General features: G+C 54.1%; 1 protein-coding gene across 6 annotated transcripts in view; it reads left to right on the plus strand.

The window, feature by feature from the left end:
* CFAP65 (cilia and flagella associated protein 65) overlaps positions 1 to 12,276 on the plus strand; it is a 40,518-nt gene extending 28,242 nt beyond the window's left edge. For 4 of the 6 annotated variants that reach the window (XM_064164948.1, XM_064164957.1, XM_064164966.1 and 1 more), the window contains 11 exons: positions 1,075 to 1,266; positions 2,378 to 2,536; positions 3,818 to 3,961; positions 5,066 to 5,182; positions 5,775 to 5,912; positions 6,771 to 6,836; positions 8,489 to 8,703; positions 9,255 to 9,404; positions 9,927 to 10,205; positions 10,803 to 10,940; positions 11,688 to 12,276. In XM_064164948.1, coding sequence (XP_064021018.1) covers positions 1,075 to 1,266; positions 2,378 to 2,536; positions 3,818 to 3,961; positions 5,066 to 5,182; positions 5,775 to 5,912; positions 6,771 to 6,836; positions 8,489 to 8,703; positions 9,255 to 9,404; positions 9,927 to 10,205; positions 10,803 to 10,940; positions 11,688 to 11,724 — 1,635 coding nt within the window. In that variant the 3' untranslated portion in view covers positions 11,725 to 12,276. Of the gene's footprint in view, positions 1 to 1,074; positions 1,267 to 2,377; positions 2,537 to 3,817; positions 3,962 to 5,065; positions 5,183 to 5,774; positions 5,913 to 6,770; positions 6,837 to 8,488; positions 8,704 to 9,254; positions 9,405 to 9,926; positions 10,206 to 10,802; positions 10,941 to 11,687 lie in introns of those variants that run through there. The other 2 variants (XM_064164985.1, XM_064164996.1) reach the window with 2 other exon arrangements.
* The last annotated feature ends 4,410 nt before the right edge of the window (positions 12,277 to 16,686 follow it).

The following is a 16,686-nucleotide window of genomic DNA, read 5'->3' on the forward strand; positions in this document are numbered from 1 at the left end:
CTCCCCTGGCACAACTTGAGACTCTGTCCCCTTGTTGTGTTGCTGCTTGCCTGGCAGCAGAGCCCAACCCCACCTGGCTACAGCCTCCCTGCAGGGAATTGCAGACAGCAATGAGCTCTGCCCTGAGCTTCCTCTGCTGCAGGCTGCACACCCCCAGCTCCCTCAGCCTCTCCTCACAGGTCTGTGCTCCAGGCCCCTCCCCAGCCTTGCTGCCCTTCTCTGGGCACCTTCCAGCACCTCAACATCTCTCTGCAATGGAGGATCCCAGAACTGGACACAGCACTCCAGGTGTGGCCTGAGCAGTGCTGAGCACAGGGGCAGAAGAACCTCCCTTGTCCTGCTGCCCACACTGCTCCTGAGCCAGCCCAGGATGCCATTGGCTCTGCTGCCCACCTGGGCACTGCTGCCTCCTCTTCAGCTCCTCTCTCCCAGCACCCCCAGCTCCCTCTCTGCCTGGCTGCTCAGCCACTCTGGCCCCAGCCTGTAGTGCTGCTTGGGGTTGCTGTGGCCAAAGTGCAGAACCGATGAGGTGTGTTGGGCTGTTCCCCAGTTCTCTTGCCAGTCTCCTGCTCTCTTGCATTGGATACCAGTTAAAACTTGCAGAGCTGTTCAAGGCACTCTGGAAAGAAATCCTAATTAGTTTTTTAGTAAATTAATTAAACTTCCTTAAACACTTAGAGAGAGGAAGGGAAAAAAAGAGCCATCCTTGATTCTGTTCTGTCTAAATTACTTGGGAAATGACAAAGGCTGAATTGAATTAGGATCACTTGAATGTGAGTGGTTTGCATTGCAAACAATCTGCTTTGCACTCATCCCTTTAGCTAATTTGTATTCATTTTCTCCTAGGCTGAATTTGCAGAGCACCTCTTGGAGAGGCAGTGCAGTTATCAAGGCACATGTAGAGATAAACCTTCAGCACAGCCTCAGTGATAAATCCTCCATGAGGTCTCCTCAGTTCTTAGCAGACAAGCTGACTAATTAATTATTGATGCTTCTGACAGCCCTCTGGGGAAGTGTTAAGTAGTTTAGCTTGAGCTTGGCATCAGAAGCACTGCTCTGTCTGATTTGTTTCAGATTTATGAACTCTACAATGCTGGTTCTGTGCCTGTGATGTTTGAAGTTCAGCTGGACAATGTTCTGGGGCTCCAGAGGGATAATTTTCAGCATCCTGTGTTTGTCTGTCTAACTCCCAGGGGAGAAATCCCTCCTGGCACAACAGGCCACATTGAGTGGCTCTTCTCACCACTGGAAGCCAGAAAGTACATGGTAAGGCCCTCCTCATGGCTGACAAAACCAATTTCTTTCTGTTCTGCTGTGCCTAAAATCCTTTAGATCTCTTACTAATGATTGGTCCATGTCATGTAGGAGCTGAATTGAGCTCCATTTCTGAGTCTTGAGAGCAGATGAGTGGGTGGTGCAGTCAGAAAATGGAGCAGATAAGTCACTGTCTCATAGGTTTCTTCTTCCCAAGGAGCAGAGTCTCCCACAATCAAGGATCAGATAGTCAAAAGTATCTGCTCTGATATTTGTGGTCCATTGTTGGCCTCCAGTAACTTCCATCAAAGAGGCTGAAGTTGGTGTCTTGTTGTTGCAGTGAACACTGTTGTAGCTCTCTGGAGACAGCATTCCCAAATACTTAGTCTGAAAGAGATCTTCCCAAAGACCTTCCCAAAGTCCTAGGCTGCAACAGGGATGCAGGGCCAGAGGCTCACAGGATGTCAGGGGTTGGAAGGGACCCAAAGAGATCATTGAGTCCAACTCCTCTGCCAGAGCAGGACCACACAATCTAGCTCAGGTCACAGAGGAACACATCCAGACAGGCCTTGAGTCTCCAGAGGAGGAGACTCTACAACCCTCCTGGGGAGCCTGTGCCAGTGCTCTGGGTCCCTTACAGCAAAGAAGTTCCCCCTTGTGCTCATAGACTCACAGAGTAGAATCAACCAGGTTGGAAGAGACCTCCAAGCTCATCTAGGCCAACTTAGCACCCAGCCCTAAGCCAATCAGCTAGACCAAGGCACTAAGTGCCCCATCCAGGCTCTTCCTGCAGGGGTGGCTTGGAGCTGGACTGAGCACTGCTCATTGCCTCACTCTGTGCTGGATGCATGGGAAAAAGAAACACATTTAACTTCACAGCTGCACTGTTGTTCCCAGAGGGAGTCCCTTGCCCATCTCAAACAGTCACTGCCTAACTGACTACTGAAGCAGCTTCCCTGAGTGAGCAGGGCAGCTCAAGGCCTGAGAGAGCAAAGGAGACTGGATTTCTCTTTCTCCAGCTGTGTGGTGTGTTCAGAGCAGTCCCTCGGGGAGTGTACTTGTGTATTGCACACCACTGCCAAACACGACTCTGGGCTTAAAGCTGTTGTCTTGTCCAAGGCAGGTTGATGTTCCCATCCACATCCTAGGGGGTGAACCAGCTCTGATCACCTTCCAGGGAGTAGGCTACGATCCAAATGCTGCAAGAGACACTGAGACATGGAGTGAAGTTTTGTCTCCTTCAGTCTTTCCAGGCTCTACCAAGCTAGCTGTGCCTGGGCAGGTAAGGCTGGGAGTGCTGATATGAGCAATATGATCACCAAGAGGTGTGTGAGAGAGGCTGAAACGTTAAGCTGGCCCCACCTAGCAGTAGCCTGTTCTGCACCAGAGTTCTTTTGCCATGAGACAGAACAAGACATTTCCTTTCCAGTAGGACATCCAGAGCCTAACTCACTGTAGCAGTTCTGAAATGTGCTCTCCTTCCAGCTTGCTGCTTCCACTGCCATTAGAACACAAAAAGGCTTTGAGTTTTCTATTAAAGGTTAACCCCCCTCTTCCCCCAGTCACAGCTACCTTTTTTATGTGCCACTATGACACTTACTCCTTTGGTAATTCATTCACAAGACCAGCATTATACTCCTGACAGACTCTGGCTGCCACCATTCCACAGCCAAACCCAGCTGATGTGTCACTTGAACACGGGCTGCAGGCTGCTCACTAATGCAGGCACATCCCAAGGACTTGTTTGACCTTCCACTGGCTCAGCAGGAGCCTTTTCTGCGTGGCTGTGGCAGTCCTGCCAGGCTGCTCAATCCGTTGTTAAACTCAGCCACAGATGCCAGTGTGGTGAACCCACATCAAGGAGCATCAGCAGAGGCAGGTAAAGGCCTCATTCTGTGTGACACTAATGTGCCTGCCTTAGAGCCTAGCCACAGCTTTGGCTTTCAGGAGGGCCACTGCATTCCTGGGAACAGCAAAGAGAAGGTGATTGAAAACCTATCTTGGGCTGCTAACAAAGACACCGTTCCACAAGGCTCTGTGGTCTGTTCACAAGAGCCATTAACTTCTCTAATCATCCGGCTCATGAGTTGGAGTTTGCTCTGTGCCTGGAGAGTGGGACAGAATATCCTACTGACAGCAGGGTGGGGTAGGGAGCAGTTTCCCCCAGCTGGCTTTCAGGCCGGTGAGGATTTTGCACAAGAAGGCACCTCCTGTGTTTGCCACCTGAAACAGGGAAAGGTCTGGACTGAAAGCCTTCCGAGAGGATCTAGGTGTTACTGCCCTCTGTGATCCTCTCATGCCCCAGCACCAGAGTTATGTTCCATTCGTTGCTCACTCACATCTGGCAGCAGCAGGGGTGTCCTCTTGCTGTAAAGTCACTCTAGCTGCAGCAGAAACACAAGAAACACAGCACTCCCTCAGGCTGTGGTGAAAGTAAGAGGGTGGTTTATTTGTGAGTCGCTGGGGAACTTAAAGGTGACCTTGTTGTGACTCTCCTCCCCCCATGCCCACATTCCATCTTCCTGCTCTGCTCTTCCTCCTGGTTTCACCTCGCTTCCCTCAGGCAGCCACCTTGTCACAGCACAAGATTTGCCTTGGGGATGTCCCCAGCTGCAGCAAAGCCAGCCGGCTCGTCTTTCTCAACAGCGCCTCGGCGAGCAGGGCTCTTGTGTTTTCCTGGCGGATGAGTGCCTCCAAAAGCAAGAGGGTGAGTCCTCCTCTTTCCTCCACAGCCTTCTTGCCCACCTCTGTCATACCATGACCTTGCAACTCCATTTCAATCAGATACTCAGAAACTGTTCTAGGGAATTGCTGATTGTGATGAGAGGGCAGGGCACAGAAAGGTACAAGGATTAGGACTAGATCTGAACTAGGGTAGGGTGTCCATGGCCATGGCAGGGGGGTTGGAACTGGCTGATCCTTGTGGTCTCTTCCAACCCTGACTGATTCTATGACTGGAGAGGAAAAGACAGGAATTCAGAAGGGTAACCTGAAAACTGTTGGAGGGTAGGAGAGCCCTGCAGAGGGACCTGGCCAGGCTGGATGGGTGGGCAGAGGCCAATGGGATGAGATTGAACAAGGCCAAATGCAGGGCTCTACACTTTGGCCATAACAACCTCAAGCAGTGCTACAGGCTGAGAGCAGCCAGGCAGAGAGGGAGCTGGGGGTGCTGGGAGAGAGGAGCTGAAGATCAGGCAGCAGTGCCCAGGTGGGCAGCAGAGCCAATGGCATCCTGGGCTGGCTCAGGAGCAGTGTGGGCAGCAGGACAAGGGAGGTTCTTCTGCCCCTGTGCTCAGCACTGCTCAGGCCACCCCTGGAGTGCTGTGTCCAGTTCTGGGCTCCTCCATTGCAGAGAGATGTTGAGGTGCTGGAAGGTGCCGTGGGGCCTCAACCACCTCCCTGGGCAACCCATTCCAGCCTCTCACCACTCTCATGCTCAACAACTTCCTCCTCATGGTCAGGCTGACTCTCCCCACCTCCAGCTTTGCTCCATTCCCCCCACTCCTGTCACTCCCTCACAGCCTCAAAAGTCCCTCCCCAGCTTTTTTGTAGGCTCCTTCAGATGCTGGAAGGCCACCAGAAGGTCACCTGGGAGCCTCCTCTGCTCCAGCCTGCACAGCCCCAACTCTTTCAGTCTGTGCTCACAGCAGAGCTGCTGCAGCCCTCTCAGCATGCTCCTGGCCCTGCTCTAGACATGCTCCAGCATCTCCACATCCCTCTTGTCCCAGGGGCTCCAGAACTGGACACAGCACTCCAGTTAGCTCCTCTCTGTCTTGTTTTTCTGTTTTGTTGTTTGTTTTTTTCCCATCAGTTGTTGCAGGTTGCTCCAGAGTCTGGGGTTCTGCAGCCTGGAGAGAGCATCCCCTGCTTCATCACACTGCAACCTTCAGGGAGTGCTTCCATCTGTAGCACAGATTTGGTGTGTGAGGTGAGAGCTAAGAGGTCCCTGTGCATTTCCATCAGCTGGGAACATCACTGCACTTCTCAGATGGCTGGCACCAGCAGTCAGCAGCCTGCTGCTTCCAGCTGCAGGAACAGGCCTTCACTGCATAACACTGAGCAGCTCTTCTCCTTCCTGAGCACCCTGAGCTTCATCTCTGCTGATACTTTTAGTGTCTCTCTGTCTATGCAGCTCACTAGGTGAGGTCTGCTGGTGCAGCATGTGGCTTTGTGCACTGAACTCAGCTACTAGAAGTCACAGCTTGAATGGGAGTGGTTTTCAGTGGGATGTTGAAGCCTTAAGTGTCTGTGAAAAGCAAGTCTTGCTTCTTTAATATCAGCAAGGGCAGAGACTTGCAGTAGTGTCCAGGTGTCCTTTGGCAAGAGATTGTTTCTTCTCTGTACAAGTCTTATAATAGCACTGTTCTCTCCCCTTCCTGCCACTGGAAAACATGGAAAGTGTCTGAGCTTCTGGATGGGACCTCCTGGAAGGGAGGAATTGGTGACAAGCATGGACTTTGGCCAGAGGCTGTGCTGTTTGCAGCTCCCTTCTAGGCCTGCAGTCCTGCTTTGCTTCATAGGTTTATATCCAGGAGTCACTGGTTCAGTACCAGAGTGACCTGCAGGAGTGGGAAAAAGCAAAGAAACACCAAGCCATGGAATTCACCATCACAGAGGAGGACTTTGGGACTAAGAAGAAGCCAAAGTCACCTGCAGAGGTGAGTGCTGCCAGAACTTTACACCACCTTAGGTCAGCTCAGGAAGAGCAACCAGTGTCAACATGGAATAGCATAGAATCAGTCAGGGCTGGAAGGGACCACAAGGAGCAGCCAGTTCCAGCCTCCCGCCATGGGCAGGGACACCCTACCCTAGAGCAGGCTGCACACAGCCTCAGCCAGCCTGGCCTTAAACACCTCCAGCCATGGGGCCTCAACCACCTCCCTGGGCAGCCCATTCCAGCCTCTCACCACTCTCCTGCTCAACAACTTCCTCCTCACCTCCACTCTGACTCTCCCCACTTCCAGCTTTGCTCCATTCCCCCCAGTCCTGTCACTCCCTGACAGCCTCAAAAGTCCCTCCCCAGCTTTTTTTGTAGCCCCCTTCAGATCCTGGAAGGCCACCAGAAAGTCACCAAAGAAAATCTGCCAAGTTGGTAACAGGCCAGGAGGGGCTGATCTCCTCAAGGTCTCATAGCTGATCTGTGGATAGTGGCAAATGAGATCTCATTTTCTAGCCAAGCATCACCTTGCAAACTCTGAGTTGCTGATGGTCATCTGCAATTTGGAAGTGGATCAGAAGCCTTAGGAAACTCAAAGCCAGTGGCTCTGAAAATCAGTGACTGGAATTTTTTAACCATGAATAAACACTGGAGACAAGTTGTGTAACTGCCAGCAAGAATGTGACATGAGTGAAGGATGAAGGGATCAGGTCACTGACTCTTGGGGTGGGACAAAGTAAAACAGAGCCCTGGAGCCTTGTTCTATCCCATATCTTTCCTACATGTCAATTTTGTCTTCCTTTTTTCTTTTTGTTCTCTTTTTTCCTTTCATTTTTCCCTTTTTTCCTCTTCTTTTCAGAGCTCATCAGATTCTGCTGAGATAAAAAATCATCCTGAATCCTCAGCTGTGCTCAGGAAATACAAAGTAAGTCAGGCCTGTCTCACCCATAACAGAATTAAACTGACTGCTTTAGAAAAGAGGCAAGTGCTGGATGTCACAGCGTGGGAGCCTGGGCAGAGAGCACAGCAGGATTTGTAGCATCAGGCTTTGGGAGACAGACTGTCTGGAGGAGCCAGAAGAATCAGACTGTCTGGCTGTGGCCTGTGGGCAGTAACTTTCCAGCTGAGGTGAATGGAAAGTAAAATTGGAACCAAATGTGCACCCATGACTGGAGAAAGGGGAAAGGCTTTTGAATAAGCAGAGAAGATGCTGTTGGGCAGGGCAGTTGGGACCTGGACTGGTTTCAGGCTGGGGCCACAGTGAAATATGTGCCACAACAGGCAGTGACAGGACCTTGGTGTGACATGGTGCAGACTTTGTCCTCACTGCTGAGAGAGCTGTGCTGTGTGCCTTGGGAGAAGCTGCAGGCAGAACTGGCTTGTGTGAAGGGCTTTAAAGCTCAGTTTGCCTGCTTCATCTCTGTGTCCCCTCAACTTTGCCTGCTTCATCTCTGTGTCCCCTCAAGTTTGCACAAGTGTGCACTGCTTTGCCAGCAGCAGTGGGCAAGCTGTGAGACAAGGTCCCAGTGGATGCTCTGCACAACTGCCTGGGCCCCAAGGCTGAGCTGTGCTGCATCTATAGCTGTCAGCAAGACCATGCTGTAGGAATGACAGGGCTGATGGAGAACCATCTAACTCAAGCTGTAGAAGGGCTAAGGGGAGCTGCCAGGAGGCTGTGCTGGAGTAGACTGCCTCAGCTGGGAGGCAGTGTTGCTCTCTTAGGACTGCCACCACAGGGACCCTGCAGATTTCCTCTGCATGCCAGGCACTGTCCAGTGAAGGTGTCAGCTCTGGGCAGCTCTGTCCTGTGCTGCTAATTATCAGTGGTGCAGGCTAAAGCATTCACTGAGATGAACATAAGGGTGGTTGGGGAAAAGTAAAACCAGGCTCATGTAATCCTCTAGGGTTTTGGTTCCTAGTGACAATTTGGAGCCTGAAATCTCCTGCTGTGTCTGTCAGGAATGGTGGAAGGCCTCTGACCTCATTGCCAGGGGCTGGACATCTCTGTCTCAAAGGTCATTGAAGTCCTGTGATGCCTGAGGGCTTCTCCAGAACTGGGTGGTGTCCATCTAGACCAGGCTTCTGCTCTGCTCCTGCCTACCTTAAGAAAATGGCCCTGAGATGACTGCTGCTGATGCAGTCTTAAGCCAGTCCATGTAGTGCAGCTGGAGTCAGTTCCTGGTTTGCTCCCAGGCTTAGAGACAATTTCTGCATGCATTCCTGCACATCCCTCCTCCCACAGCACTCTTGGTGTGCTCAGAAGAGCAGAGATGGTATCCCAGGCTTCCACAGACAAGGATCGGAGTGCAACAGCCCTGAGTGCCCTGGGGAATCCGAAGCCCTGCAGACACTCAGGGCTGGCACAGGGGCAGTGAGGAGGGACTGGACCAAACTTCCTATGTGTCTGCATGTGCCTTGTACCTATACACTGGTGCCAAGATCATTCTGATGCTCTTTCCTGACCAGGTGGCTCTGGTTGTTGGGCTTTCCAGTTGTCATGCCTGTGCTCACATCTACACCAGCCTGCCTGTGGCCAAAGGAGCAATTAACTACCTGCCATCTCTTTCCTTCCAATAGATATTGCCTCCTATTAAACCCCATCCTAAGCCAAATCTGCCAGCTGGGTGCTGTGAGAGGAGACTGCTGTTGGACAAAGGATCCAGTCGGGTGTGGGTCAAACCAGAGCCTCCCAAACCCATGCTCTTACACCTTGCTGTGACAGCCAGGTCCTACTGTGTTGAGGACTTCTTCAGCAGCTTCACCTCAGAGTTCCCCAAATACTTCTTCTCCCGGTAAGAGATCCAGATTCTTGGATTGACCTCTTCAGCTGAGCCAGGGCTGTCCATGCTGTGATGTGTACTTGAAGTTAGAGCTGTGCTCCTCTCCAGTGCTTCAGCATCAGGCAGGAGGTGCCTTGCTTTCCCCAGCATATTAGCTGGCAGTGGCTCCCTCCCTCAAAGAGGAGATACTGTCAGAGCTCAGTTCTTGTAGCAGTGACCCTGCTGAGGAGGAAGTTCTTCAGCATGAGAGTGGAGAGAGGCTGGAATGGGTTGCCCAGGGAGGTGGTTGAGGCCCCATGGCTGGAGGTGGTTGAGGCCAGGCTGGCTGAGGCTGTGTGCAGCCTGCTCTAGGGTAGGGTGTCCCTGGGCATGGCAGGGGGGTTGGAACTGGCTGCTCCTTGTGGTCCCTTCCCACCCTGAGTGATTCTGTGATTCTGTGCTGCTGTCACAAGTGCAGCAGACCTCACTTGCCTGCAGTGCTGCTGCTCAACCAGGGGAGTGAAGGTCTTTGGCAGTTCAGTTCTGTAGTGATGCCATTAGTGGAACAACTTCTTCCTTCCCAGGCCCTTCACCAACCAGACCTTGGAAGGAAAGCTTGTGGATAGGAGCAGGGATAGAGCCAGACTAGACATGGATCCCAAAAGGCTGTCCCTGGGTGCTGTTTCCAAGCAGGAGCTGCAGCTAGTGGCTGACATACTGACAGGTGTCATCAGGTGAGTGTGCCTTTGCTTGCTGTGCAGCCCCTGTCCTCCAGGGGAGTGTGTGCAGCATAACCATCCCTCCGCTGATACCAGAGGAGTCTGTGCATTCAGGAGGTTCCAGAACAGGGTACTCAGCCTGCCAAATGCTGCCCTGGGGACTATGGGCTCGGGAGGCCTGGTGTGACACCTAAAAGCAAAACCTTGCTCCCCAGCTAGGGACTGCACCTCTCTCTGCATAGTGATCAGTGTCAGTGCCCAGGAATGAAGCCTGCCATGATCTTGGGGGCAGGCTGCACTGGGATCCACTTGAGTTGTCTAGAGCAGTAAAGAACCAAAGAACCAGTGCTGGGGAGGCAGAGATGGTTTGCTTAGCTCAGGCCATCTTGCTGCCTGCCTTAGGCCCAGAAGGAAAGAATGGACCAGCTAAGCATTGGCATCAGACAGGCTTTTCCTCCTTTTTTGTACTGTCCTGTAATCATCTTCTGGGGTCATACAGATATCTCATTTCCTGGGACTCATCCCTTGTTTTACCAGAGGTCTCTTGGAGGACACTCAGTTCCATGATGCAATGAGAAGAAGCCTGGATGAGCCCATCCCATATTTTTCCCAGTTCCAGTCTGCAGAATCAGCAGAGCTCCAGGACAGGAGGCTGTGCTCCAGCCTCCCCTCCAGGGTCTCTACTTTGCCAGATCCTTACTCTGAGAAGGATGGAGAGAGGAAGGAACTGAGACAGGAAAACTCTCCCAGCTGTGATTTGTTGGTGTCTTGGGAGAAGAAGGAGCAGCTGAAGGAGCATGAGGAGATGATGAGCAGGTGAGGAGGAGGTCACACAGAAAAGGCAAGAGCTGCACAGGCAAAAGAGCCATGGCAGCACACTGCCTGGGCAGAAACCCATTTCTGCTGGGCAATTCTGGGGGGAAATTAGTGCTGGCCTCCCTGTCCTGACGGTGGCTTCTGAAGAGTGCCACTTTGCTGTGTTGGGTTGAGCCCTGGGCAGTGCCAGCTGGTGAGTGAAGCCTGCTTTACACTCAGACACTCCTGGCTGTATGGGACATTAGAGTGCACTCTCTGCTTCCCTCAGCTTTTCCTTTCACTGCACCTTGACTTTGCTGTGGCTACAGCCTTGCACACTGCTGCAGGCCACATACACAGGCACAAACACAGCACAGCTTGGAGGGAGAAAGCAGCACAACCAGAGTCAGCCAGCTCTGTCTGAAGCGAGGACCTGATGCCAGCTGGTGGCAGCTCTGGGAGGAGAGTCAGCAGCTTATCGCTGCAATCGTTGGTGCCTTGGCCTCAGGAAACAGCGTAGCAGAGTGTGCTCGACGTGTCCTGGGAGGAGTCACGGTGAGCCGCCTGCCTTATCTGCCTTCCGACAGCTGTCCTCTGCCTGTACTTCTGTCCCCCCAGGCAGTCGGCCCTCGGGAGCCTGGTGGAGCTGGTGCTGGAGAACACTCTGCAGAACATCCTGATCGAAGCCAGCCGCGGGGAGGTGGTGCTGACTGCCCGGCCCATGGTCATTGCTGTGCCCACTGCCCCTTCCCCCAGGTAGTGGAGTGTATCTGTGCTGTGGTGGGACAGGACTTGTCCTTAATGTGTCAGGTTGAAGCACAGCTGCCACGTGGGTTAGCTGGCTCAGGCTGTGTGCAGCCTGCTCTAGGGTAGGGTGTCCCTGGGCATGGCAGAGGGGTTGGAACTGGCTGACCCTTGTGGTCCCTTCCAGCCCTGACTGATTCAGTCATTGCTGCCTATCAATGCCAAGGCTTCCTGGGCAAAAGGAGGGATCCACTCCCAAAGCCTCTGCCCCTTCTTGGCTTGCTCTGAGCCACAGACCAGAGGTGATAATGCTTCACTCCTCCCGTGGGCCTGACACCATCGTGCCGCTCTTGGCACATCACCTCTTGAGTGAGGGGCTGGCAGAAGGGGCTGGCCTGAGGCACTGGAGAGCCCAGCACAAGGAGATGTCTTGGGAAGTGTGGTGCAGGCAGCACAGCCTCTGATAGAGGGGGGGAAGGGGGGAAGATCAAAGCTCTTTCAGTCCAAGATGGTCTGGGATCAGTCTAGGTTGAGGGAATGGCCACTGACTGGGAGGCAGATTTGGAGCCTTGGGGAGATGGAACTGAGGGATGATGAGAGAGGGTTGATGTTGTCATCACCAGAGCTGGAGGAGTCTCGTCTAGATGAACAATAAGTGCTGCTTCTCATGATCCCATAGGAAGGAATGATTGCCTTGGGGGGGTAGGCAGCAGCAGGCTGCACTCTCCCTGCCCCCAAAAATCTCTTATTCTTCTTTAGAATCACCAGTCCAGCACCTCCACCCTCAAGAGCATAGCTGCTGGACGCTGTGCTGCTTGAGCTCTTTAAGCACATCAGCTGTCTCCACTCTTCATCCTGTCCCTCTGATGTCCAGACCAACCCTGATCCTGCCACACCGTGACCTGGGCTCAGAGTGCTGGCTGCCTCTAAGGACCTGTGTCCTGGTTGTGTCCTCAGCTCCAGTTTGAGTCCTCTGGCCACTCCAATGCAGGGCTTGTGAGATCTCTTCTCTCTGTGGCTGGCCACATCATCAGAGAAGAACATCCCTAGGCTACATGGAGCATGTGGGCAACCTCTGTGACTATTCCCACTGCCCCCAGTCTGTACCAGCTAGGGGAGGAGTGGGATCTGCTTTGCAGTGTCAGTCCTGAGGAGGGACTGACAGGTGGGCATTTCGGTGCTGAGCCCCTGCCACCATCAGCAGGATGCAGGTCCTGAATCCTTCTCCCCTCCTTGCTCCGTGGTTGCTGCGGGCCCTGCTTGGAGTGACCCAGTGCAAGAGAGCCTCTGCAGCCCCACGCAGCACACTCGGCAGCCCAATAAAAGCAGCTTGGCCTCTGGGCACACAGGCGCCAGAGTGTAACTTATGTCATCCGTGCGCCTGGGGTTGGGGTCACCCTGGAGGGGTTCTTCTCTTTCCAAGCTGCGAGGCTGTGCCCCGGGGACGTGCATGTCTTGAGCCTTGGTGCGGCAGAGGGGAGTGGGCGAGCTGCGGGAGGGGTCACGGCGAAGGAGCAGGGATGGGCACAGCCGGGAGGTGGCAGTGTTAGTTGTGGGAAGCCACCAGCGAGAGCGCAGAGCTGCAGCTGCTGCTGGGCACCGCCTGCCTGCTCCCTGGCAAAGGCTGTCGTGCCAGGCAGCATCTCCCCTCTCCTTCAGTCCTGCCTCGGGCTCACCACTCTGGTGGGGATGCAGCTGGTGTCCCACTCCGAACATTGTAGCCAGGTGGGGGTTGGCCTCTTCCCCCAGGCAACCAGCAATAGAACAAGGGGGCACAGTCTCAAGTTGTGCCGGGGGAAGTATAGGCTGGATGTTAGGAGGAAATTGTTGCCAGAGAGAGTGATTGGCATTGGAATGGGCTGCCCAGGGAGGTGGTGGAGGCACCGTCCCTGGAGGTGTTCAAGAAAAGCCTGGCTGGGGCACTTAGTGCCATGGTCTGGTTGATTGGATAGGGCTGGGGGATAGGTTGGACTGGATGAGCTTGGAGCTCTCTTCCAACCTGGATGATTCTATGAACCCTCCCAGTGCCGGTAACCAGCCAAGACTGCAGTTGCATCTTCTCCCCTTGCAGCCCCCGAGCCACACAAGTTACCACAGGAGGCTTTTGCCCTGCTTAGCAGAGGACAAGTGCCTCCCGTGCCCCGAGGTGCTGCAGCTCACCCAGCAGCACCCCAGCGCCCTGCTCGGAGCTCTGGACGTGTGAGTGTTACTCAGCCCGAGGGCCTGGCTGTTCCCCTTGTCAGAGACACGGCAAAGGCACTGCCAGCTCCGGAGCACAGCCTGGCTGCCTGCAGCCTTTGCGTGGGGCCTGGATCCTTCTCGGCAGGAGTGCAGGTCCTCTCCTCCCCCCCGGCACTCCGGGTGCCAGCTCTCCAGTGTCACACCCACTTCTCTTTCCTCCTCCGGGCTTAAGCTGGTGCTGAACAGATGTCAGAGTGCCATGTCCTGCCCCTCCGGCGCAAGGCAGCAGCACAGCCTAACTGTGCAGTCCAGCTGGGATGGCTCTGCCTGGTACAGGCTCCTCACTAGGATCTGCTCATGGCAAATGTTCTGTACCCTGTGACAGGATTCCCAGACTGGCAACACAGGCAGGAGAAGGAGCCTCGTGGTTGTCCTAAAGCAGGCTGGATGCAGTTGCCTGCAGGAGCCCAAGGGCAGTCTGGTGCAGCAGTTACAGGTTCACTGAGTTTGTCCATCCTCAGATCTGCTGCATGATCTGTGCCTTCTGGACTGTGTCACTGCTTAACTCCCCTGCCTTGTGAGACAGATGGGTCAACATGGCACAGGCTCTATGCTAGTCTGCTGTAACACCCAGGAGTGAATGGATGGAGGCTGAGTGCAGACAGGGCTGGGTGCTAGGTTGGACTGGACGATCTTGGAAGTCTCTCCCAACCTGCTTGATTCTATGATTCTACGTGCAGAGAATATTTGTCATTAGAGCTCCTGTCTGTCCCACTCTCTCACACAGCCTGGACCTGGAGGAAATGAAACTCACACTCTGCTTGCCTCTTGGAGCAGTACCAGAAGTAAATTAACTTCTCTGTCTCTCTGGTAGGAGATGGCCCTGAAATAGTGCCTTGAACAACAGGTGAGTCAGGGAACAAGAAGTTTGAGAGCTACCCATCTGTCTGAAAGAGAAATCTTTCCCCCCTGTGCAGGTGGGGTGAGAAGGTAGTGTGTTACCTCTCTTGTAGGTCTTCCCTGGTGCCAGTCCAGCAGAACCTCTCAGCGTGCACTAAGCAAAGCCACCAGCAGCTGCCACACACTTTTCTTATTTTAGCCCATCCTAAGTTAAAATGATACCAGGTACAGCTCCCTCCCCAGGGTGGGGAAATCCCTGCTTCCTCTTCTCAGGCTGGGAAGTTGACCCAGGCCCTGGTTTTAGAAATCGTTGGCATGGGTGACCAGCTTGGAGGTCTCTTCCAACCTGGTTGATTCTATGAACCCCTTGGGCAAAGGGAGGCAGCAGCACCTTAGGCACTGCCTGAGAGCTCTGCAGGGTGGAGTGCCTACAGCAGTGCACTCCCCCGGGGGCTGCGATGCTTCCCTGCTGCTTCTCCCCGAGTCTGGATCCCGGGGCAGTGGTGAGGTGATGTGCAGGCAGAGCTGTGCAGTGCTGGTGGGCAAGACTTGCCTTTAGCAAGGGACTTTGTTGCTGCCCACTGCCAAGGTTGAAGGCAACGAGCTGTGAGACTGCACCAGATGCACAGCCTGGCTTCCAGAAGAGGGACAGGCTCTGCTGACTGCGTTTGACTCTCAGGCAGGAGGAAGTCTAAGACTGTTGCAGTGGCTTCCAGGGCTGGATTTGGGCCCCGCTCCAACGCCACCCATGTGTCTAATGCGTGTCTCTGACAGATATTCTGGATACAGGTCTGGCTGCTCACCACCGGTGTTTGGGTGGCGAACTGGGGTGATGTTCCTTCCTGTGGTTGATGGCCAGGCCGCTGGGGACATGCAGCCAGCGTGAAGATGGCCGAGCGTGAGCCTGGCAGGCTGATGGGGCTCCCCTTCTCCCCGTGCTGGTTATCAGCAGTGCTCAGTCATCAGGCAGTTAATGGAACGCACAACAGGTCTTTTCTTCCTGGCTGTTAGTCCTGGCTCCTAGGGAGGGGTGAAATGGCCTTCGGGCAGGTGGGCAACAGAAGCTAACCTGAATCCCATTAAAACATTTAACACCTGCTGAATTGTGCCATTGTCTGGGAGATAAAGGGAAGGGAACAAAGCTGCTCTCCGTCTTCTCTGCCAGGGTGTCTGCAAGGCTGTGTTGTCCCACTGCGGCTGGGGACTCTGAGCCCTCTTGCAAAGACCCACTGGCTGCGGCTGTGTGTCCGTGTGGGGAAGGTGGCAGTGTTAGGGAGCAGTTCCACGGGGCTCTTGTTGCAGGTGTGCACAACCCCCGCTTGGGATCAGACCTTTCTTTGGACTGAGTATTAGATAGAAAACTGGAAAGGTTGTGCCCAGGCAGGGCAAAATCTGGAGAGCAAAACCGTGAAGGTGATCCTCCCAAAACCCTAGACAGAGCTAGAGGGAGATCCTTGGGCCCTGACCTCCCATGTCTGAGATCCTGGAGTTCGCTGGCTCGGCTGTGTGCTGTTGCTCTGGTGCTTGGGAATGGGCACATTCTTTTCCATGCTCTGGACAGGCCAAGGCACAAGGGACAGGAGAGCTGCTCTGATGAGCACTGGTCAGTCATGGAACTGTCTCATGTGAGGCAGCACAAACTCTTTGGCTGCTGTGAGAGGACGTTGAGCCTCCACGAGCAGGGGCTTGGTCCTGGCATTGCCGTGCCAGGGAAGGGCACATGCCAGTAGATGCAATCCTAGGGATGCCAGGGTCAGGCCATGTGGAAGATGCTCCCCAGCATAGCTGTCTGGTGCAGGGAGCTCTCCAAGCTCAAGGGACCTGCTCCTCTCTCACTTTCCACAGGGCAGCTCTGCATGCTATTTGCTGCGTGGTGGAGCTATGCTCTTTCACAGGGGAGGGGTTGGGGTGAGAGAGCATTTCTGATGCAACACCTGGGCTTGGAGATGTCTGCTGGAACTGCAGCAGCACCACTGCACTGTTTGGTTTTGGTTTATTCTTTCTGGCTTCTACAGGAAGGTGTGGGAGCAGCCAAGCATCCTATGCCAGGAGCTGCTGCTCCGCTCTGTCGGTGCATGGCCCAGACGGGAGTCCTGCCCAGTGTATTTCCCACGCTGGGGAAGGAGAAGTGGGCAAGCCCAAGTGGCAGGACCTGCATAGTGTCAGCTGGAGAGGGCACATCGTATTTCCTCTTAGCAACACAATCTAGGGCAGAGGTGGTTCTGCATTTCCTTTGCTGTCAAAACTGGACAAGGGGATCAGGGACACCAAACCAGCAGGCTGGCATCACTCCAACTCGTTCCCATGCCAGGCTTTGCTGGGCTGAGAGCCTGCAGGACCCCAGTCCCGGAGACAGCAGAAGGCAGGAAGAATGGAGCCTGCCTTGCAAAGTCCTGACTCTGAAAGTGCTATGTCTCCAAAGAAGAGCTGAGTGGCAGTGACTGATAAGGACCTGTGACTGTCCACTTACGTTTGGGAATCCACTGTAAGCACTCTGGCTCTGGAAAGGACAATGTGGTGGTTCCTAAAGGATAGTCCCGATCAGGACATCTGCAGGTGCCTACTGTGGGGGTTAGAGCAGTATTAGCCCCTGTCCCACCCTCAAACACACCTACCTAGGCAAACAAACAGGCCAGTGCACTCGCACAAAGGAGCTTCTCCTGCCACTGCAACTGCA

This window comes from Pogoniulus pusillus, chromosome 2 (assembly GCF_015220805.1).
Source record: "Pogoniulus pusillus isolate bPogPus1 chromosome 2, bPogPus1.pri, whole genome shotgun sequence".
Lineage (NCBI taxonomy): Eukaryota > Metazoa > Chordata > Aves > Piciformes > Lybiidae > Pogoniulus > Pogoniulus pusillus.